The sequence below is a fragment of the Mastigoproctus giganteus genome, chromosome 4 (assembly GCF_048544385.1).
Source record: "Mastigoproctus giganteus isolate SK-2022 chromosome 4, ASM4854438v1, whole genome shotgun sequence".
In the NCBI taxonomy this organism is placed as follows: Eukaryota; Metazoa; Arthropoda; class Arachnida; order Uropygi; family Thelyphonidae; genus Mastigoproctus; species Mastigoproctus giganteus.
This window is the reverse complement of record NC_143578.1, coordinates 127,737,477-127,760,571: the sequence shown is the minus strand read 5'-3', so window position 1 is coordinate 127,760,571 and position 23,095 is coordinate 127,737,477. Positions and strand designations below refer to the sequence as shown.

The 23,095-nt window shown below is 36.6% G+C and overlaps 1 protein-coding gene across 3 annotated transcripts in view; it reads right to left on the bottom strand.

The window, feature by feature from the left end:
- The window catches only part of LOC150087051 (uncharacterized), a 521,728-nt gene that overhangs the window by 72,259 nt on the left and 426,374 nt on the right, over nt 1-23,095 (bottom strand). For all 3 annotated transcript variants that reach the window (XR_016546863.1, XR_016546862.1, XM_090371782.1), the window contains exons 12-13: nt 17,235-17,372; nt 13,855-14,024 (exon numbers count right to left, since the gene is read on the bottom strand). Coding sequence is in view for 1 of the 3 variants with exons in the window: in XM_090371782.1 (XP_090227908.1) it covers nt 13,855-14,024; nt 17,235-17,372 (308 nt within the window). In the remaining 2 variants the exon portion in view is untranslated. The remainder of the gene's footprint in view (nt 1-13,854; nt 14,025-17,234; nt 17,373-23,095) is intronic.

Genomic DNA, 23,095 nt, shown 5'->3' with positions numbered 1-23,095 from the left:
ATGCTCAGCAATGGCGGACTTATTGAACTCTGCGGTCTGTATAGCTCACATGTGCTATACAGACCTTGACCGGGCGCATAGGTTCTGGGACTGTAAGTGGCTAGAGAGTTTGTAGATAGGCTTGCCTGAGAACAATAGTATGAATAGGGACAGGGGTGTTTGATTTCACCCGCTACTAGAAGCTGTGGTCCTGGCAAAAGACGAGCGTTTTATATTTCCACACTCCCGAGCCGCTTCCGGATCACATGGAAGAAATACTGAGCATTGTATTTTAAATATTTTATTTATTTATTTATATTTTATTGTATATTAAAGTTTCATTGTATATTTATTTTGTAAATCAGTCTTTTGCATATATCATTTTACAGTGTAGTATCGTTTGGTACATTTTAGTTTCTAGTATTAAACCATTATATTTAAACGGTTGGTGTATTTGTTTTAAATTCTGGATAAGTACAGGTTACTGTTGAAAAAAAGCCGTGAATTAGAGTTGAAAGTGTCTGCAATTCTGCCCAGACACGATAGGAGGGAGTATATGATGAGAGCCTTGTCGATCAATTTGGCCCTGGATTGAGCAAGGCTCAAGGGGTAGAATTTTTCTCAGCCTGGTCTGTGCTTGTTAACAGGAGAGACTGCTTCTACAGGGATGGGATACACTTAAATAGGAAGGGTTCGAGAATATTTGCTGATGCCATTGAGGCAGTGTTAGGTGGGATGGAAACCTGCTAGCTTGGGGGGATATACGGACTAATAGATTAACAGTAGCTGCTGGCAGAGGTGAAAGTGATTCTTGCACTGCTTCTATTGGAATGAGCAGCAGCCTGGAAAACAAGATGCAGGGTATTTCAGAGACAGCTGGGAGTACATTGCGGTACAAGTAAACACATGGGTTGTGTTAGGGTAGCTAAGAATAGGAAAAGGTACATTGCTTGTATACCAATGCTAGGAGTTTGGTAAATAAATTTGATGAATTTGAGGTGTTGGTCAAAACATCAAAGGCAGATACTGATGGGAAATCAGAGATGTGGTGTCACACGGATATAAGGAATGCAGAACTGGAATTTGGAGAGTACAATGTGTGCAGGAAGGGAGGACGGGTTAAGCTATTAGTTAAGAAACACACAAAACCCAAGGAAGTGTAGCCAGTCGACATCACTGGACAGTTTGGTGTGACATAAGCACTGGGAGATCAAAATTGAGAGTAGGAGTGTGTAATAGGCCTAATGACTCTGATGAGTATAATAAAAAACTGTACAGGAAAATAGAGTGGGCCAATAAATCAGAGTCTTATAATGGGGAATTTTAATTTCCCGGATATTGACTGTAAATTGTGGATTGGTCATTCACACACTAGAAAGGCTTTTGTGGATTTATTGGATGATTGTTTTCTATTTCGGCATGTTAAGGAGGCAACCAGAAGGAGTAATACTTTTGATCTAATTATCAGTAGTGATTCTTGATGCCTTAAGAATCTGCAGAAAAAGAAACCACTAGGTGGCAGTGATCACAGTGTGCTCAAGTGGGATTTACTCAAAGAGGTAACTACCATCAGAGGTAAAGTGAAGGGTTTTTGTTTTTGTAAAGGCGACTACGGAGGTCTGAGACAGTATTTAAATTCTATACGGTGGGACCAACTGATGATGTTACCAACAGCAAATTCAAAATGGGAAGCATTCAAAGAATTAATCTTGGAAGCTATTTTAAGAAATATTTTTCAAGGTTTAGGCCTAATTGGATGTCAGATGAACTAATGAGCCATGTTCCAGAGAAGAAAAATGCATGGGTGACACGGAAGCCTATGATTGATATAAGCTGGTATGTAACCAAAGGAGATTAGGCAGGCAAAGGCAAATTATGAGAAATCTTTGGCAAAGGATGCAAAGAAAAACAGCAGAGTTCTTTTTCTATGTAAACTCTAGAAGGAAAGGGATGAATCAGATTGGTCCACTAGATATTGATGGTTCAACTGTTGATGATCTTGCTCAGGTGGCTAACAAACTAAATGAGTATTTTGCATCTACATTCACATGAGGAGTTATTCAGGGAGGGAAATGCCAGAGGTGAATTAAACTCTGGGCAGTAAGCTAGAGAATCTTGTAATAACTGAGAGTAAAGTGGAGGAGAAATTGTTGAAGATAAATACAAGAAAGGCACCTGGGGTGGATGGGACCTATCCAGTTATATTAAAGGAGGCAGCAAAGGAAGTAAGGAAACCCTTAGCTATAATTATGAGAGTTTCCTTGGACTCAGGGGAAGTACCCATGGACTGGAGATGTGCAAATGTGACCCCAATTCACAAAGGAGGATCAAAGGGCGACATAAGTAATTATAGACCTGTGAGTTTAACTTCTGTTCGAGGGAAATTAATGGAGTCACTGGTTAAAGAAGCACTGCAGGATCATCTAGCCAAGACTTCAATTATAGCTCGGACACAGCATGGTTTTGTTAAGGGGAAGTCTTGTCTGACCAATTTGATTGGATACTATGATGTGGTCACAAAGGAACTGGATTCAGGGAATAACTTAGATATCATATATTTTGATCTTAGAAAGGCTTTTGATACTGTTGCACATGGAAGACTGCTGCACAAATTGGAGCAGTGTGGCATTGGAGGCAAATTGCTGCTATGGATAAAGGGATGGTTGAGTAGGAGAAGACAGGGAGTGGTAATCAATGGACACTGCTCTTCGTGGACTAATGTTATTTGTGGACTCCCTCAGGGTTCAGTGTTGGGTCCATTGTTGTTTTCTGTATTTATAAATGATATTGATGATGGTATATTAGGCTTAATGTCCAAGTCTGTAGACAATACGAAGGGTGGCAGGGTTGTTAAGGACACTAATGACAGTACGCTGCTGCTGCAACAGGATCTAGAAAAGTTGAGCAGATGGGCTGAGAGGTGGCAAATGAAGTTTAACATTGACAAATGTAAAGTACTACGTATGGGAAGCAGTAACCCCAGAGTAACATATCAACTCTGTGGTACTACACTGACAGTGGTAGAGAATAAAAAGGACCTGGGGGTAATTGTGCAGGCAGATATGAAGTTTTCTGAGCAGTGTAGATGGTCTGGAAGAGTAGCTCATGGTGTCCTGTCAATGATATACAGGAATTTTTCTATCAGGGATAAGGAGGTGATTATCCCCCTGTATAAGGGAATGGTCAGGCCAAATCTCGAGTACTGTATACAGATCTGGATTTTAAGAAGGATGTAGAGCTGCTGGAACGAGTACAGAGAAGGGCAACCAGATTAGTGAATTGAACGAAGGGTTGCTCTTACGAAGAAAGGCTTAAGTTTTGCAGATCATAGTGTCTGAAGACTAGGCACCTGCGAGGTGATCTGACTGAGGTGTATAAAGCCTTGAATGGTTTGAGCATGCTCAATGCTGATGGGATTATTCCTCTTGCTCAGAATAATCACCTGAGAGGGCATAAATTCAAATAGAGGAAAGACAGTTGTAATATAGATGAACAGAAGTTTGCCTTTAGCCAGCGGGCAGTTGACTGGTGGAACCCACTTCATCTTTTTTTGTGGAAGTTGACAGCCTAAATAAATACAGAGGGTTGATTCAGCCTTTTGATAACGATTTTGACATTAATTCTGCTTGTGATGTATGGCGGCAATGTAATTTTTATTCCCTCGCAGGTGCAGTCCCAAACCTTATGAATAGATGTATCAGTTGTTATAAAGTCAACATGCCTTGGAAATTATACCCATGGTTGGAAGGTTACATAACTGCACTTTCCGAAGAAGGGTACAGTTAAACGAAAATTGTTGATAGGTGCAAGTCGAAAAATTTTAGTGTATCGAAGTTCGGTATTCATAAGGTTTTGAATGGCAAAGGAAAATTCCAGGAAGCTGCTGCAAGTGGGTGGAAAACACAGAAGAAACTGCAACCTGCTCCAAGTAGAACGAGGGAGGTAGTACGAAAAGTGCAGTTGTTCGTTGTCGGTGAAAATCCAAAAACCTAAAGAGCTATAGTGTGACGCATGCAAACATCGCAGTCAACCGTTTGTTACATAATCAATGAAAATTTGCAACTGGAGAAGAAGTACAAGGCCCGCATTCACCACCTAGGAGCAAGGCACATTGCAGAGTGGCAGGTCAATGCTTAAAAACTCTACGAAAAATATCTGGCAGCTGAAAGATGGAAATTCATAGCAACATTGCATGAAGCGTGTTTATACCTCTCCTATTGCAAAAAAATTTGGGCAATTTATTACTGTCCACAGGGTGACAAGGTCTTTCCAACATGGGCACATAAGTGCAAGTAAAGTTTTGGCTGAGGTTTTATGGTTGTAGCCAGTTTTTGTTATAATGGCAAATTTGAGTTGTGTAGAGTCGCTAAAAACGTGAAAGTCAACTCAGTGTATTACCAGACTGAAGTTCTACAGCCGTTTTTGAACATGAAATACCCACATTGTACGGTTCTGATGCTGAAAAGGTCTGGGTGCACCAGGATAAGGCATCCAGCCACATTCCACCCGTGCTTTTTTTGCAGAGAATGGAAGTGGTGGCAGGTATTCGTTCGATCCTATTTGAAGATATAGCTGTTAAATCACCTGAGGCTGCATCCATGGATTTTTGTGCCTTCGGACCTTTGAAGGTTTGTGGAAAGTCTGCCAGCAGGAATGGGAGAAGATTGACTTGGCAGTTTTGCAGTGGACTTTACTGAAATAGAAATTGCGATGCTGTGCGACAGTCAATGAGCAGGGAAAACAAAGAGAACATAACCGGTGGCTGCGGCATGGAATTTTGTAGTTGTAAAGGACTGTAAAAATCGTTATCAAAAGACTGAATCAACCCTCTGTATAAGTCTGAGTTGGACAGGTATTTGGAACGAACAGAAGGGTGAAATGAGAGTCGTTTTTTTTTTTTTTTTTTTTTGGCTGATGCTGCATAAGCTTGCTTTCTTTCATCGTATGCCTCTACTAATGCTAACACATCCTCAAGAAAAAGAATAGAACCTTCTCCTCCTGTTTTTAGACTCTCCATGATCTTGGAGGCAGAATTGCCTACAACTAAGTCAAAATCATCCTTCTGGTTTAGTCTGCTATAATAACTTCTAAAATGGAAGCAGAAGATTTGAAAACTGTTAGTAAAATAAACTTCAGCATAACATTCTTCAATATCATCAGAAGTAATGATCTCAGCATGTGGATAAGGGGTGTTGAATTGAAGAGCTGTGTTTAGATTATTGAACAGCATAATGTGAACAGGCTTTCTGTGTGAGTGATGATAATATCTGTAGAATAGCTGTGAGTGATGATAATATCTGTATCAGCTTGGTTAGCCTGTTTAGGATTATTTTCATCATAGTCTGCAATTCAAAAGTATTTTTTCTTGGGAATTTAATTTTATTTGTTTTCTTTCAAAACTTCTTTTTTGTATTATGAGCCAGATTTGGATAGGAGTCAGTGCTACTCACTACCATTCACTTGTACTTTTCAATCACTGAATTATGACCACCTACCTAATACTTTGTAGGTCCTCCTTTTGCCCTCAGTACAGCAGCTATCCAATGTGGCATTGGTTCAACAAGATGTCGGAAGCGTTTGGGAAGTATGGCCAACCAAGCTGTGTGTAATGCGGCCAGCAATGCAGGTATGAAGGTGATTGGTGTATCCAGATGCCTGATATGCCTTTCCATAGTGTTTCACAAGTGCTCTATAGGATTGATATCGGGGGAGTTCGGAGGCCAATCGATATGTTAGAAGTCAGAACTGTGTTCCTCAAACCATTCCTGCACATCAAGTGCCAGATGGCTCAACACATTGTCATTTTGGAAGACACTATCGCCATTCGGGAAAAAGTGTAATATAGCAGGGTGTACACAGTCAGCAAGCAGTTGACGATAGTGGAGACCACTGATACGTTGTTCCACATGCACCAGGGATCCAAATTCCTGCCAGTGAAACATGTCCAACACCATACAACCACCTCCACTGGCCTGCACTTTTGATACCATGCATGATGGATCAAGAGCCTCATGTTGTTGATGCCAAATCCGAACATGACCATCCACGGTGTGGAGTAAATAATGTGACTCATCCGACCAGCACACCTTCTTCCAGTCTTCTAACGTCCAACTTGCATGCTCTTTGCACCAAGCAAGCAAGTCTTTTATGCTGATGAACCTTGGTTAGGAGAGGATGCTGTAGGAGGGGTCGTCTGTTGGTATAGCCCACGTGTGTGAGCATGCAATGCATGGTCATGCCAGATATTGTTCCGGGTTGGCCCATGTTGTATTGGGTAGTCAACTCTTCAACAACGCTGGGCCTGTTCGAGTTGTCGGAACCCGTACTCATCTCTAACATCAACCTTTCGCTGACCTTTGCAGTTTTGTTGCTGGGTCCTGGTACACTTTAACAACGGCAGCTCTCAAACACCCCACCAGTTCAGCTGTTTGGGAAATCGGGGCACCAGCTCATCGAGCTCCCACAATCTGTCCTTTATTAAAGTCCAATAAATCCTTCCTTTTACCCATCATGCTCGGAATTTTACTACCTACTGAACCACCAACACCTTATCTATGCTACGTAGGTCGACTAACTGTGCACACTCGTACCTCACGTGGTCAACGGGACGCATTCAGTTTTCATAGGAGTGGTCATAATTCAGTGATCACTCAGTGTAAAAGCAGAAATCACGGCTTAAACCATTTTAAACAAAAAAAAAATTGACATCTTCTTAAATGGTTTGTTAATAAACTAGTGAAATAAAAATGTCAATTTTTTTCAATAACCAGACATGATAACAATATTTTAAAGTTATATTCGGCACTACAAGATACACATGGATAACATATTTTATAATAAGGGGGGGAAAAATAATAATTTGGTGGACAGTGTAGCCTCTCATATCATTAGATGTCCTAATATTTCCGTTTAATATTATGTAGTATTTTTTTAAAAATAAATATAGTCTGTAATTTGCCAAACTTGCTTCACTAAGAATACAATAGAAAAATAGAAAATAATACAATAAAGTTTTACCGTATTTTCTTGAATACTCCACACACTTCTCCCCCCCCATGAAATGGAACCAAAAATATGGATATGTGACTTATTTGCAAATTTAATTCAAATTTTGAGATTTCTCCTGAGGCCACTGCCAAATGAGCTAATAAAAACACTGCATTTTTATTACTGTCAAGTATTTTTTTAACTAACTGTTTTTATTAACTTTGGCATCTTTACTAATCTGATGTGTATTAAGACAACATGGAATGTTGCACAGCATAAAGAGTTAGTCTTACTTCTGAAAATCAGCATTCTTGTTTCCTAGCAATATATGTAATTCATTCAAATACAGTGACTCCTTACTTTATGCGTGTTTAAATTAAGCCAATTTAAAATAATGTGCGGCAACCATATTTACAGAAAGCACCATGAGAGGCCACAGTGACAGCCCGCCACTTTCTCATTTTGCTTACCTGAAGATTGTTGACTGGTCATCTATTGAAGTGCATTTTTTGTAATTTCGTTTTTATTATTACCCTTATGGCTAGTAAGCGTCCTGGTAGTTCTAGTGGAGGAGATAGGAAATCAATTTCACTTGAAATGATGCTGATGATTTAATTGATTCACATCATCAAGAATTGTCAAATGAAGACCATGCATGAATGCATTAGAGCAGTATCGCATTCAAGAGCAGGAGGCAGCAGCAAGCAAAAGTCCAGAGGTTAAAGAAGAATGGAGCCAGGAAAAGGAATATTAAAACATTAAATCTTATAGATGAAGACCTAAATTTGTTAGCTGATGAAGACCCTAATCTTGAACAAATCTCTAAAATGCAATGTAAAGTTATGCTAGAACTTGGTTGCTACTATGAGTTGTTGCATGAGAAGAGGCAACCTGCAAAGCAACTAACTCTGGATTCCTTTTTCAAGTGCTCAAGGGAGCAGTCAAGTGAACCCTCCATCTCCTGGGTTAGCATAGCACTCCCAACCTATCTGGTTCGAATCCAAGGGAATGGAATTTGACCATGACGATCCCTCTCTTCAATCTGCTTAAAGCCATCCTCCCACCCCACTCTCTCTCCCTCAAGTTGTGTTATACTCTCTCAATGTATGTTGGTATGAAAGTACTTTTGTTTACTGCACAAAGAAAAAAAAAATAAATAAGAAAATCAATAAAGATAAATGAATCTCTTTGCTCATCATTTTTTTAGAGTGCCCAACCTTCCAACCACAGAAAACAAATGGTATGTACCAGTATGTATGTAATGGTAGCTACATGCGAGAGTTGCTCTCATAGGTCTATTATTGCATTTTTTGGTGATTATTTACATTACACGAGAATTTAAATTGCACAAGAAGTTCTAGAACATAACCTTTGCGTAAATTAAGTCATCACTGTATCAGGATCATGTGACATTTGATGCTCATTGAAAATGAAAGGCATTGAGTAATGAGGTACATTCATTTGTCAACTTCCTTTATCCATGAAAAACTGACTACCCTAAATGGTGCAGTTTGAGATTATTTCTGCATCATGCCCTTTACTAGTGAATGTAATCTGTAAGGTATTGTGTATATGTTTTGTTAAACACAGTGCTAAATGCATATGATCTTTTCAGTTATTAAGAAGCTGAATATAATTAGGGGCAGAAAAATTTGAAATCATGATGCTGGTAGAAAAATACCCCGCCCCTCCCCACTTTTCATTCCTTAAAAAATAGGAGAGTGGCTTATTCAAGGAGTGGAATAATCAAGAAAATATGGTAATTATATTTTTTACTGTAATACCATGCAACAGTGTATAATAGTGTAATATTACTTGTATTTTTATTTCTGCGCCTAAATATAAATCATGCTCTTTTGCGACTATGACAGATTTTAAATAATTTATAAAAAGCCTTGGAATACTCTATGGAGTACTCATGTAATGAAATGTTATTTCACTTTTAATAAATTTATTTATGGAAATTTAATACCGAACATGAATCATTGACTGTATTATGCAAAAATGATATTTCAGTCATTATTTCTTTTATCATCATCAAACTGTAAAGGTTTATCGCTGCAACCATACATCTCTGTCTTCTGCTGAACGTTTCATTTCCTCATATCCCCTAAAGTTCTTTTTCCTCATCAGGTTTTCCAGAATTTTTTTCCTTGGTCGTCCCCTTCCTTTCTTTCCCTCTGAGATATTCACTAAAAATTTGTTTTGTCTTAAAAATTTAGATTGTCTTTTTGCCACAGTTGTGATAGCTGCCGTTTTTCTTGCATCTTGTTCAAGACAGATTCGTTGGATTGTCGCCCGGTCCAGTTAATCCTCAACATCCTCCTCCAAACCCACATCTCCAAAGTCTCTTGATATCTCGCTTGCATAATGTTGCATAATGTGATCAGAAGAAGAATCACCCTTGCCAAGCAAGCTTTCAGTAACAAGCAAAATATTCTAACCAGCAGACATCGACAGGGAGACCAGGAAAAAGTTTGTTAAGTCATTTGTTTGGAGTGTGATGCTGTATGGAAGTGAAACCTGGACATTATTTCTTTTATAATAAGATAAATTTATTCAGGAATCTTTTATTTTATTGTTGTGTTATAAAATGCTTTTTTAAATGCTATTACATATCTTCTCCCCTTTTTGTTCTTCTTTGGCTTAGAATTTCTATTCCACATTCTGTCAAATCATCTGTTGCCACTATCATTCTCCCAACTCCACTAATCACTTGGAACTCTGACTTCCTTTTCTGGAAACTCAACTTTCTCCAGTCCAACTTTCTTAACAGTAATTTTTGTTGACAATTTAATTTTCACAATTCCTGCTGGCTTCAGTGGACCCGGTTGGTTGGGATGCTGAGGCTTTTGCTCTTACCAATGACCCTGCACAGATTGTTCATTTACCTTCCAAAATACCAAACTGCTTACCACACACCCTACACTTTGGATCTTTTTCTCACAAATGACCCTTCAAAATATATGGTCAAGGTGAGTGGTCTTCTCAATACCTCAGATCACAACTTAGACTATCACCATATGGATATGGTGATTGTCTTTTTTCCAATGGAGCCATTCTCAGCCTAGCATTGCTTGGCATTACAAGAATACAAATTGGGATGATGTGCAAGATTTCTATTCTTTTTGGATGGATTTAAATCTTCTGAGGTGAGTGCTTGCTTAGACTGTGTCAGTGAAATTATTACTTGTAGGAATAAACTCCTTTATTTCACATGCCACCTTAAAATCTCATCCTTTAATTAAAACATTGGTTTTCCGATAAATGAACTAATGCAGTTCAAAATAAGAATGTTGCACATTGCAATTGGTTTGCATCCAAACCTCCAGGTTCATTTTCTGCCTACACTATAGCTTGCAACAATTGTAAAGCAGTTATTCATCAATCCAAAAGTATAGCTGTGGAAAACCTAACCATATATTGGAGAGTCTACAGCAGTAGCAGTATCACAGAAACTCCATCACGCCAACAAGGAATGTATCACTCCACCTTTGCTAACGATGCAGCCAGCTACCAGAACACATATTAGTTTCCATGCAATATTCACTAGATGCTTTATTTAAATCAGATATGTTTTCCACAAAAGTTATCATTTGGGTAATCAGAAATGTCAGATTCTCCTATAGATATTTCCACATGTTCGACAGCACTCTCTGCCAACTTATATAATTCCCACATATAGTTTGCTCTCTTTTATTACATGTTGGATGTAGTTTGCCACTATGCAGCTGTGACATGATTTATTCCTTCTTTGGTAAGCCATTCTACTTCCTAAAATTTGAAAGTGTGCTTTTCACTTGTAATGAATCCTTTTGATTTGGCTGCACACGTTTTCAATTGGGTTTAAATCAAAATGGCATGGAAGCAGAACTTTATATCAGAAACAAGGTATAATAATTTGATCTTCAACATATCAGAATTCCATGTAATCTGTTTTTCTGTCAGCCAGGTTTGAATGTCTGATTTTTTGGTAGACTTTGTTGGGATATTTTCCATATGAACACTATGGCATTGAGCATTATCCAAAATGATGCTATTTGGCTCAATATTTGGTAATAGTTTTTTTGGTAAACCAATCTTTGTAATGTGAGCCATTCATTTCTCCATGGTAATCACCTACAGATCTTTTGGTTCAAAAAATATGATATGCATTGGAGACAAACCCTCTACAACTGCCAGCATGTGTAATTATTAGCCCTGAGCCTTTTCCCAGAAGGAGCTTTCAAACCAGTAAATAACCCACTCAAAAACATTTGTTTACTGGATTTTAAGGTGACACTGTCTTGCCAAACCTTTTCCGTTGTATGCCCATAATTTATTAAGGTTTCATCGGTATAAATAGTGTCAACACCACTGCAGAATACTGTCTTGATTGATCAACACCGACAGCCATTTGCCTTTACAAATTTTGAAATCTAGTCTTTTATTATATCATGTACTGTATGTTCAGAAATATTTGGCAACTCATCATCCTCATTTATAACCATCATCAGCTTTCTCGCTGTGGGAGTTTAATTCTGAAAGAAAAATTCATGCACTTTTTTCCAACAGTTGTCAGTGTGAAATCATCATACAGTGTTCTCCACCTATTGAATGGGTACACTGCCCGGTGAATTTAACTGACCACCTGGCTAAATTTTAAGTGATTCTCGCGGTACCATAAAGTACTGCTTACTGATCTCGATTAATATCAATTCAACATATTATGCGAAGTATTACACTTCCCCACCAGCTACTTTATAATATCACCTGGCTGGAAAAATTTTCTGGGGCGAACACTGTTGTACCTTTGTTTTCTTGTCTGAGTTCAAGTCTCTGATGTTCACTTATTTCTGGGTGTTGAGAATGATCCTACTACTGAAGTTCAGTCTTCATCTTTTTAATAGTGCAATCCAAAACACCAGTTAAATCTGCAGCCATAGTTGCAGATTTCTTTTAACTTGCAGAATACATTTCTTAGCAGAATTTCTAAAAAGCAGGCTGGCCATGTGCTTTCAAAAACCAGTCAACTGACTAGAATGTGCCACATTCTATAACCAGTGAGGAAGCTGTCAATTGATTGGGTAATAACTAACTACATGGGATAAGCTATAAATATGGATATGACAATTACAAATTTGCTCATGCCCAATACTTATAGCATATAATTAATTTTTGATTAAACTTGTATTAAAATGGAATTTAGAACCAATATGTTAAAAGCTTTTAGTGGAACTATATTATTTACCACAAGTATAGATTCTGAACAGCTAAGGATAGAAAATGCTTCTTGCAAAAGATATTGGCCCCAATTTTTGTCCATCTATAATGCCACCTCTTTCAAAACTGGATGGATCTATTGCCTCCTCAGCTAACGATAAAGCTGCCTTACCAGCATTCTACTTTTCTTCTAATTCTTGTATTGATAATCTTGTTAAACCATCTCTTACTGTTCCCAGCACATGCCACTCAAATGCTTTCTGTGGTATTTTGTCAAAAGAATTTTGAACAACCTTGATGCCAAGAAAGCTCTAGGTCCGGATAGCACTTCTCCATTTGTACTCAAAACCTGTGCTCCTGAGCTTTCTCTTGTTCTGTGTCACATTTTTACACTTTATTATTCCACCGGTATTTTTATTTCTACATGGAAATTTTCTCATGTCCAGTCAGTGTTTAAAAGGGGTTTAGTGATGCAACAAATTCCTTCCATCCAATTAGTGCCCCATTACACTTTTACCTCTACTCTTTTCAAAGAAATGGAGAAATCCATTAATTGCCAACTCCTAAACTGTCTAAAAACTTTCCATCTGATCAGTGATCGCCAATATGGATTCCGTCAGTGTTGATCCACTGGTGATATATTGGCGTATGTTACCCATCTGTGCATAAATTCAATGGAAAAGTTTGGTGGATCTCATGCAGCTGGCCTTCACATTTCTAAGATTTTTGATCATGTTTAGCATAAAGGTCTTCTAAACAAGCTTGCATCTTATGATTGCTGACTGTGTTTTGCAATTGGGCATCCTGTTTTACTGATCACTCACTGTACGTGATGGTAGATGGTCCTCTCTCTTCAACTTCTCCACTAACACTGGTGTTTCTGAAAGTTTAGTTCTTTCTCCCACTCTTTTCCTCCTTCTATATTAATTACTTTCCACTGACTGTAAATCCTATCCATAGTTTTGCCGATGATAGCAAATTGCACTCCATCTTCCAGTTTGAGAAACCTTGCCCTGCACAAGCAACTTCAACTTCTCAAATATCCACTACCAATTCCTTAAATATTGATCTCCAGGTAATTCTTCAGTAGGTCAAAGATAACTTAGTTGATTTCAATTCTTCTAAAACTCAGTCCTATCTTATATAAAAAGGTTTCTTCTGCTCCTATGTTTATCTTCAATGACAATCAGACTTATAGATGAGATCACATATCTCTATTAGGGATTCTAGGCTGTATTGGCATAAGCACATCACAAATGTTTCTTACTTCGCATCTAGGAAACTGGGTTTTCTCTTTTGCTCTCAGCATTACTTTTCTTCAAAATAACTATTCACTCTCTACAAATCTCAAAACCTTTCTTCACATGTATTTCCTGAAAATTACAATCTACAAAAATTCAAGTCTGTCGTCAACAAGTATCTTAGTCTCTTCAAACTTCAACCCATGCAAGTACTAGGTACTACAAGGTTTAATAACCTTAGTGTTTGGAGATTTTGTAAAAAACACTTAGCACCAAATGACCTGCAAAATTAGAAGTCCTACATGCAAAATGTAGACATTAGAATCCAAAACAAACAATAATGGTGTTCTGCATAAATGATATGTACTGAGATGTAGGATATGAATATTGATTCATGTATCACTAAGCTGTAAAATTTATTCTCAAGATATAATAAAAACCTTACCTGAATGACTAGAGAAGGACCTCCATTAACAATTTCTGCAGGTATCTGGGATAATGGACAGTTCTCAATACCCATTATTTGCAGGCTAGTACATAATGCCAACTCAAAAGGGAGATTATGGAGGCTAGGATTATCATTTATCAATAATGATTCCAAATTTTCAAGAGTTCCTGTTAAAAATATGTTATTGTTCAATATTTTTTGAACAAAAGGTATATATATAGATATTTACAATAAATTAAAGTTGTAATAAAACACTGCACATCATGTAAATATTGAGAAAAATTCTGTTTCTTGTTCTAAGTAATAATTATATTATATTTACAAGAAAAGTAGAACAAGCATTAACAGAAAACATAGGACTTAAATTATCAGCCATGAGCAGTAACAGAGAAAGATAAATGATACTGAAACTGAAGGATAGCAATGGTGGACTTATAAATAGCAGAGAAGGCATCATTCAAATAGCTGATGACTGCTATAAAGAATTATATAAGGAGTGAGGGAATAATTTCAGCAGTGGGGAAGATGGATCACAAATTAGTAACATATACAAAATACTAAATATCCTTCCTGATGAGGTAGAACATACATTGAAGAAAATAAACAATAAAAAGCAGTGGGTGAAGATGAAGTGGGTGTTACTGTAGAGTTGCTAAAATTGGGAGGAAGAGACAAGATAGAAACTGGCAAGACCCTTCAAAAAATACATTAGGAAAGGTGTGACATTTAAGGAGTTCAATAATGCAATCATAATTTTACTGTATAAGAAAGGAAATAAATCAGAAATTGGAAATTATAGACCAATTAGCTTGTTATCCCACATCTACAAGTTGTTCACAAGGGTCATTTACTAACAGATTAGAAAGAATACTTGATGAGAATCAATCGAAAGAGCAAGCTGGCTTTAGGATGGGATTCTCAACTATGGATATCATCTTCATGTAATATTGCAGCTAATGGAGAAAGAAAATGAATATAAAACACCATTATGCCTGGCAGTTGTGGATTATGAAAAGGCATTTCATTCTATCAGCATAAGGCAATGTTTCGGGCACAGGAAAGACAAGGCATAGATACCCCTACATTATGATTTTGAAGAAAAGATATGAGAATGCTACCTCCTTTATTAGAATAGACAAAGACAGCAGCAAATTTAAAATTGAGAAAGGAGTTCGAGAAGGGGACACAATATCTCCAAAGCTGTTTACTGCTGCCCTTGAGTAAGCTTTCAGAAGATTAGACTGGTCGCAGAAAGGAGTCAATGTAAACGGAGAGTACCTAAACCATTTACGATTTGCAGATGACATTGTGGTCACAAGCCACGATCCCAAAGAACTAGAGGAAAATCTTAATCAGTTATGCACAGTTAGTAAGGATTTTGGACTAAAGATGAATATGGCTAAAACAAAAGTAATGATGAACAAGTATGCCACGGAAAGGGAAATAATGATTGAAGGAGCAGTAATTGAAAAGGAGGAGTCATATACTTATCTGGGACAAGTTATTAGCTGTAATAATGATAAATGGCTGGAAGTCAAGAGAAGAATAAATTTTGGATGGATAGCATTCAGGAAATATAGTCACATACTGAAGAGCAATATCCCAGTTTGTCTGAAACGTAAAATAATGAATCAATGTATACTCCCCACCATGACTTATGGAAGTGAAACTTGGGCACTCACCAAAAGAATGGAAGAGAAGCTAAGAACTACACAGCGAAGAATGGAACGAATTATATTGGGAATTAGAATGTTAGATAAGAAGAGAAACACATGGATTAGGCAGCAAACTCAAGTAAAGGACATTCTTATTAAAACTAAAGAACTAAAATGGTCTTGGGCAGGACACATAGCTCGAAGACATGATGACAGATGGACTAAGAAAATAACAGAATGGTACCCAAGAGGAGCTAGAAGAAAATCTGGAAGACAAAGGCAGAGATGGATAGATGAAATTCATCAGTTTTTGGGTAGTAAATGGATGGCCGGTGCTCAAAACAGAAGGAACTGGAAAGTTGCTGGAGAGGCCTTCATCCTGCAGTGGATTGAAAATGGCTGATGATGATGATGAAGGGTGAAGCAAGTAACTACAGACTGGTAAGTCTGGCTTCAGTGGTAGAGAAAATCATGGAAGCAATGATAAAGAGTGTAATATAGGGGCATTTAGATATGAAGGATTAACAATGCAGCTTTGTCAAGGGAAAATCATGTTTAAGTAAACTAGTGAGCTTCTGACAGTCAAACAGTCAATCCAAATAACATCCATCATGAGATGGATGTTATTTGGATTTTAGCACAGTATCTGATTCAGTCCTGCACAAGAAGTTACTGTATAAGCTAGAAAATGTAGAGACCGCAGGGTGGCTGCAAGGAAGAGGGTTATGACTAACGATAATCCTTTAGATTGGGCTAGTGTCAGAGGTGAGTTCCCCCAAGGACTGGTAGTGGGCCATTGTTGTTTCTAATTTTCCTTAATGATACTGATGAAAGGATAGAGGATGTAGTGTCAAAATTTGCATATGATGTAAGATTGGGATAGTGGTTAATGATCAACGTCAAGCAATGCTCCTTCAGGATGACCTGGATATGTTTTGAGGATAGAAAAATGATAGCTATGTTTTTATGCAACAAAATGTGAGGACTTGGTGATTAGTGACCCCATAACTGATATCTTAGTGGGGTTACAATATGGGTAGAGACAAAGTTTTTCGTATGCAGTGCAGAGAGGCAATAAGGAAGGCCACATAGTGTCCTCTCATTAATTTATTGAACTTTTGCTTGTAGAAATAAGGAGATCATAATGCCACTGTATAAAGCAATTCAAAGACCACTCTTGGAAAACTGCTGCCAAGTATGGAGACTGCACCCGAAAATAGGCAAGTTTTTTGAAAGAGTCCAAAGATGGGCAACATACTTGGTGAGATTTACAGAAGGGCACACATAAGAGGAAAGACTTTGAATACATTGGCTACAAAGCATAGCAAAATCCCTTCTTAGGAATGAAGGCAAAATTTTTACTGTTATAAATGATTCCAGAACTAAAGCCATAAATTCAATTTATCGGGAAAGATGTTTAGACTGCATTGCAGGAATTTTCTTTTTGTCCAGCGAGTTGTTTAATTACTGGAACAAGTTACCTCTGTGGATAGCTAAGGCTAACAGCAGGGAGAAATTAAAGACTAGCTGGATAGGTACGTATATAAGAAAGGGAAAACATATAGACAGCATATATTTATTATTATTTAATTTTTTGGTTGGTGCAGCAAAAGCCTGGGGCTTCCTTGAATCATATAGCTAATAGTAAGACTCACATTAAAATTTATTTATCTGATTAATTTATACTAAGTAAGTATTATTATTCATAATAACCATGTATACCTATTTCTTCTGGAATAAAACTTAAGTTATTTTCTCCTACATTCAGATATGTCAGATTGGACAGATGGCCTATGGCACGAGGCATATTAGTCAACTGGTTGCTTTGTATGTTGAGCTTGAGAAGTTCACGAAGAAAACCTGAATTTTAAAAATATATAAATATGAATAATTTTCTTTACCCAAATTATATAGGGAGTAAAAGTCCATTCACTTGAACAAAACAATAAATAATTAAATACTTTTATAACAATTCAAGGCTGTATACTTATCTGAAGGTAATTCCAAAATTTCAAATTTTAAAAACATAGCACTATGAATGAACAATGTAATATTTATAGAGTAAATCTGTAACTTTATGGGCTAATAGGAGGAAGGAGATGTCCACTATTCCCAAATGTCCATTAAATATAAATTTTATTGTTAAATAAAGTTAACAATAAAAAAGAAGCTTTTATTTACCTTTATATAGTACACAATTAGCAGAAGATAATTTACTTACCATACAGTAAAAGTCCAGAAAAATGTTATTTAGAGTTGGAGCTAAGAAGCCAAAATTAAGGAACTGGTGAACCTCCAGAGTCAGACCACTTTAAAAACTCCTTAAGCTAAACCTTGTTTAATGTTACTGTTGTGACAGTTTTCTTCATGGCATATCCCTCACTGACACAGGAAATACATATACCAGACTCTAACTTCTTTTACAGCTTTAATTTCTGCACGATACCAAGATGCTTTCTATTTTTTACCAATTTTCTTAGGGACAATGATGACAAACTGTAAGCAAGGTTATAATAAAGAAACAGAGCATAGACTAATACTTAATAACATAACAGGGAGTGTACTCATAAACAGACAAATGTGTGCTTTTGGCTGCCATGACACATGAGTTTCCAGTTTTCCCTATTCTCATGAACACACTAAAAATACACTTCTGATGCCAGTCAAATCAAATTTTTTTTTTTTTATGTTTTTGTTGTCTATTAAATTGAGGGTTTACTGTATTTTTCATTTTTTGGAAGGAATTTTCATACAAATCTTAATTTTTACATGTATTCATTTTCAACTCAAGAAACCTCATTAAATCGGTAAATTCATGCAGTTCAGTTTTATAGGAGAATGATAATGTACCCAGAGTAGTATAAAAGTTTTTTCACTGAGACTGTAAAATGGCAAAGATTTACTCATGTAATTAAGTCCCGATTAAATGAAGATGAGTTACAGAGAAGGAATGGCAGCCTGGCTGGTGACAGGGTTTCTGCTGAGTTTTTTGTATGAAGCCTTCTGTGTGTTGAGATGTTGAAAGTTTAAATGTACTGTGCCTTGGTAGTCCCCCAGTTTGATGGAGGCAAGGAAGGAAGGAGGTGATTCGGGCCAGAAGGGTGTTTCAGAGGCCAAAAAATATAGGAGTCAACAAGAAATAGAAGAATACAGAGAAAGATACAAAATTTTAAGAGGAATATTAATTTAATTCATAAACAAAACATGCAATGCTGGCAAGATTTTGTTGAGAAAGAGGGTATTCGGAATCCATGGAGTTTGCTGTATAAGTTTCTTTTTACAAACTAAAAGTTGACAACAAAATAATGCATTCTACAGTATACTGGATGGTGTGAAATCAGGAAAGTGTTGAACTCCTTGTTTTCTGAGAACTGGGAGAGGCCAGAAAGTGAATGGTAATGTCTATTTTGAGACTGAATAGAGAGCACAATAGTGAATAACAGAATCTAGTTTTATACTAGGTTAACTGAAAGATGCTCTTAGAGTGACCAAAAGTAAAAAGGCTCCAGGTTGTGACGAAATCAAAGCTGATGTGGTAAAGCATTTTGTTAAAGACTATATGGGTGTGATGCTTGAACTATATAATTTATGTTTTCAGACGTGTGGAAACAGGCCTAATGAAAGTCCTTATTATAAGCCTTGATAAATCTGTACTGATTCTGAGTCCTACAGACTCATCACACTGTTGCCAGTGCTAGGAAAATTATATGAAAAGTTACTGATTATACTTCTGTAAGCACATTTATAGCACTAAAAGGATGGGTTCACCCCATCCTTTTAGTGCTATAAACAGTTTGGCTTCCCGAAGGGCATGACCATTTTGACCTGCTTTGGTCAAAATGGTCATGAGTGTGCAGGAGGCCTTAAGTAAATATGTCCTAGGTGCATTTGTTGATTTTAAAGGGTTTTCAATAAGCTGTGGTGGGAAAGCTTCATGATGAGACTTTGTAAAATGCAGTGCTAATATTGTGCAGTACTCAACGGTACAGCGTACTGGCACCTTTATGAACAGTGACATGTGACATTTGGATGCAGTACATTTCAAAATTTGTAATATTCAAAAAAAAAAAAAAAATTCAAATTTAAGAACTAGTGACAAAATCGATGACGAGAAAAGGAAAATGAGGACAACAAAGGTATTAAACCTTCTCAACATGAAATGTTGGCAGTTTTTGAAACTTTGTCGAGGCCTGCAGTGTGCAGAAAATGTTCCTGAAAATACAATGTATGATAAAACAAATGCGGACATATTTTAAATGATCCTTGTACACTAAAATCCAGTGTACAACAAAAGATAATCAAATATTTTGCAAAATAATTCTTAAGTGTACTAATATTGTGCACATCATGTATGTATGAAAAAAAATCCTATCCTAATGTTATGTATTAATAAATTATAAATGTTAGAAAATGTATTTATTCCCACTTATTTCTGATTTATTTACCATCTTTTACTGTTTATTTCTTTAAAACACAATTTTTGTTTAATGAATTTTTACCAGCGAACAACCGATTTTGTTATATAGAGGCGCATTAGCATTCTGACTGTAGATTTATTTTATTAGGGTGTTCTGTTCATCTACACTCATTTCGGTAAATTCATGTACCTTTTCCATCCTCTCCCCTTTGGAAATGTCATTTCCTAAGGGCTTGTATTGGTTGCCCATCAGTTTTCTGCGACTTTTGTTATAATGTAAAAGTTTGTTCAACACTAATAACTTTGTATTTTTGCATATTCAATTTAGACGCAACAGTTTTATTTAACTGCCTGTGCAGTAAAGTGATAACGAGATTGTAAGTGAATTAGTATTAAAAAAAAAATACTTGAACCGTGAAGTAAAAAATGAAAAAAATTACTAGTTTCTTTTCACCTTCCACAGTTAAGAAATTAAAAACAAGTGAGAATGTGAGTGAAGACTTAACTACAGAGACTGTGACAAAGACTTTTTTTTGTTCCTGATGGTATCCGTTGCAACAGTAAGAGATGGCCGACCAAGGTTGCTGGACTGGTGATCAAAAAAATGACTTATGTGCAAAGTATAATTGGCTAAAATTTAGCCAATTATACTATCTCTTATTTTGATAATTTAATTATCAAAATAAGAGATTTGGCTGTACATTGTTTTTTTCCCTTTTTCTTCTTTTTTTGCTGGCACCAGGGAAGGCTCACGTGGGTTTGGAAATTTTTTTATTTTTATTTATTTATTTATTTACTTATTTTTATTTATTTATTTTCTTACTTATTTTTTATTTATTATTATTATTATTTACCATAAAAGAGTTAGCAAAAGCTTAAGATGCTAAAGTTCATGACAAGAAATATGCATTTAGTCAAAGCTTAGCCCACCGGGCTAGCCGGGTGGGTAAAGTGCCTGCCTGGCAACCCAAAGGTTGTGGGTCGGGCTTGGATATCACATGGTGCCACACTATCCGGTTTGATCTCACAGCCACGATACATGAAGGAAGCAGGAAAAAACTGGTTCCTTCGTGTATTGCTCACATCATACGATAAAAAAAAAAAAGTCAAAGCTTAAAAGTCAATTGCCTTTAGTGTTTAAAATTAAGTGGCACTCACCTCAATAATCAGTTGTGGTTATATGAATCAAAAAACAGTAGTGTGAGAAATCATTGGTTAAACTAAACACGGTGTTTAAAAATCACGATAAGGAAGTGTGGTTTAAAAAGAGTAATTGAAAAACTTAGCTAGAGGAGGAGGATGCACCATATCGTCCTCTAGTTGTTTGAAATTATCTGAAATTAAAATTAAAATTAAAAAAAAAATAATTAAAATTAAAAAAGGATTAAGGCCAATAGGCGAGAATGACGGATTTCGATGATTCATCTTCAGTTGGCGATAAAAAGAAGAGCGAAAGGGTTGTTGTAGATCTTAAGTATCTGAAATGTTGTGCTGGACACGTGGAAATTTAATTCGCATGAGATTCCAAATGGTAGACAAGGTAACCAGAAGTTTGTGTTTAAGACATCAAGATTGGTGTTGAGACGATACCATTCTATTACGAAGGTTTCATATAGGAGTTTGTAACTTGAATTTAATTTGACGATGGTTGTTGCAGTATCAACTGAAGGGTTGTGGTTATGAGTGAGTACATGTTGAGACAATTCAGTATTTCCTTGCTGTGTCTGAAAACTATGGACAAGGTAGTAAGCGCGTGTGTTTGTGATGGTGGATGATCCAAATTTATTAGTAGTGCTCCTGATGTAGCATGCGTTACAGTCAGGTTGACATTTGATTAAATAAACTATGTTGTTGATGTCTTTAGTGTCGTAAATGCGGGGTTCTTTATATTTATTAAAAGGGGCTCCTAACTTATTATAGGTAGAAAAAATTATAGAGGTATCAGTGTTAGTAAAGATAACTGCCAAACCGCTAGACGATTACAGCTTATCTTTACTAACACTGATATCTCTAGTGAATTAAATTACCATGTGTCCAGCACAACATTTCGGGTACTTAAGATCTACAGCAATCCTTTCATTCTTCTTTTTATCGCCAACTGAAGATGAACCATCGAAAGTCCGTTGTTCTCGACTATTGGCCTTAATCCTTTTTTAATTTTAATTTCAGACAACTAGAGGATGATATGGTGCACCCCTCCTCCTCTAGGCTAAGTTTTTCAGTTACTCTTTTTAAACCACGCTTCCTTATTGTGTTTTTAAACACCGTTTTTAGTTTAACCAATGATTTCTCACACTACTGTTTTTTGATTTATATAACCACAGCGGATTATTGAGGTGAGTGCCATCTCTTGATTAAGCTTTGACTAAATGCATATTTCTTCTTATTATTATTTTTTTATATATATTTTTTAATTTAATTAAATTTTTTATTTTTTTGCTTTTGCAGGTTTCCAGGAGTGGGCACCCTTTGGTCTAGCACTTCTATCATTGGGTGTGCAGGATTTTTGCGCTGTTAGCACACACACAGTGTAGTAGACCCATGCACTCCACGTGCTTTGGGATGGGCACCAGGCAGCAATTGCCCAGGTGTCGGCTGCTGTCTGGAGGCTAGATGGCCTGGATATAACATAAACACACACACACATTTTACACAACATAAATTTTACACTTTTTTTTTCTTTCCCAGGCCTGCGGTAATTCCGGTTTGGATATTACAGACAATAAAATTAAGTGGACTTAGATTAATGTCTAGGGGCCACCAAAGGCCATATATACATTATATATGTTATATAAACAAATTGGAACTCTTGGAGTGGAAAAGGAGATGGTCATACATTTCTAAGGAATGGGCAAACAATGAAGTTGCCTATTTTGGTGAAAGCAAACAGCAACTGTCTTTAAGAAAAAAAATTTCCGATCAAAAATTTTTGGGATATAAAGCTGCTTGCAGAAGCTAAGAAAGAGCCCCCTGAAAATCTGTTTAACGAGTATGTCATGAAATTTTTTTGCAATAAACAAGAAAATCAGTCTTTTCATAGTTCTGAATCAGAGATTAACCTAAAAGAATTAAATGGGATTGACATGGGTTATATTCAACTAATGTTCGCATTAACATCTTGAATCACATTAGTGATGAAATGAGAAAAAAATTTGGCTAATAAAAT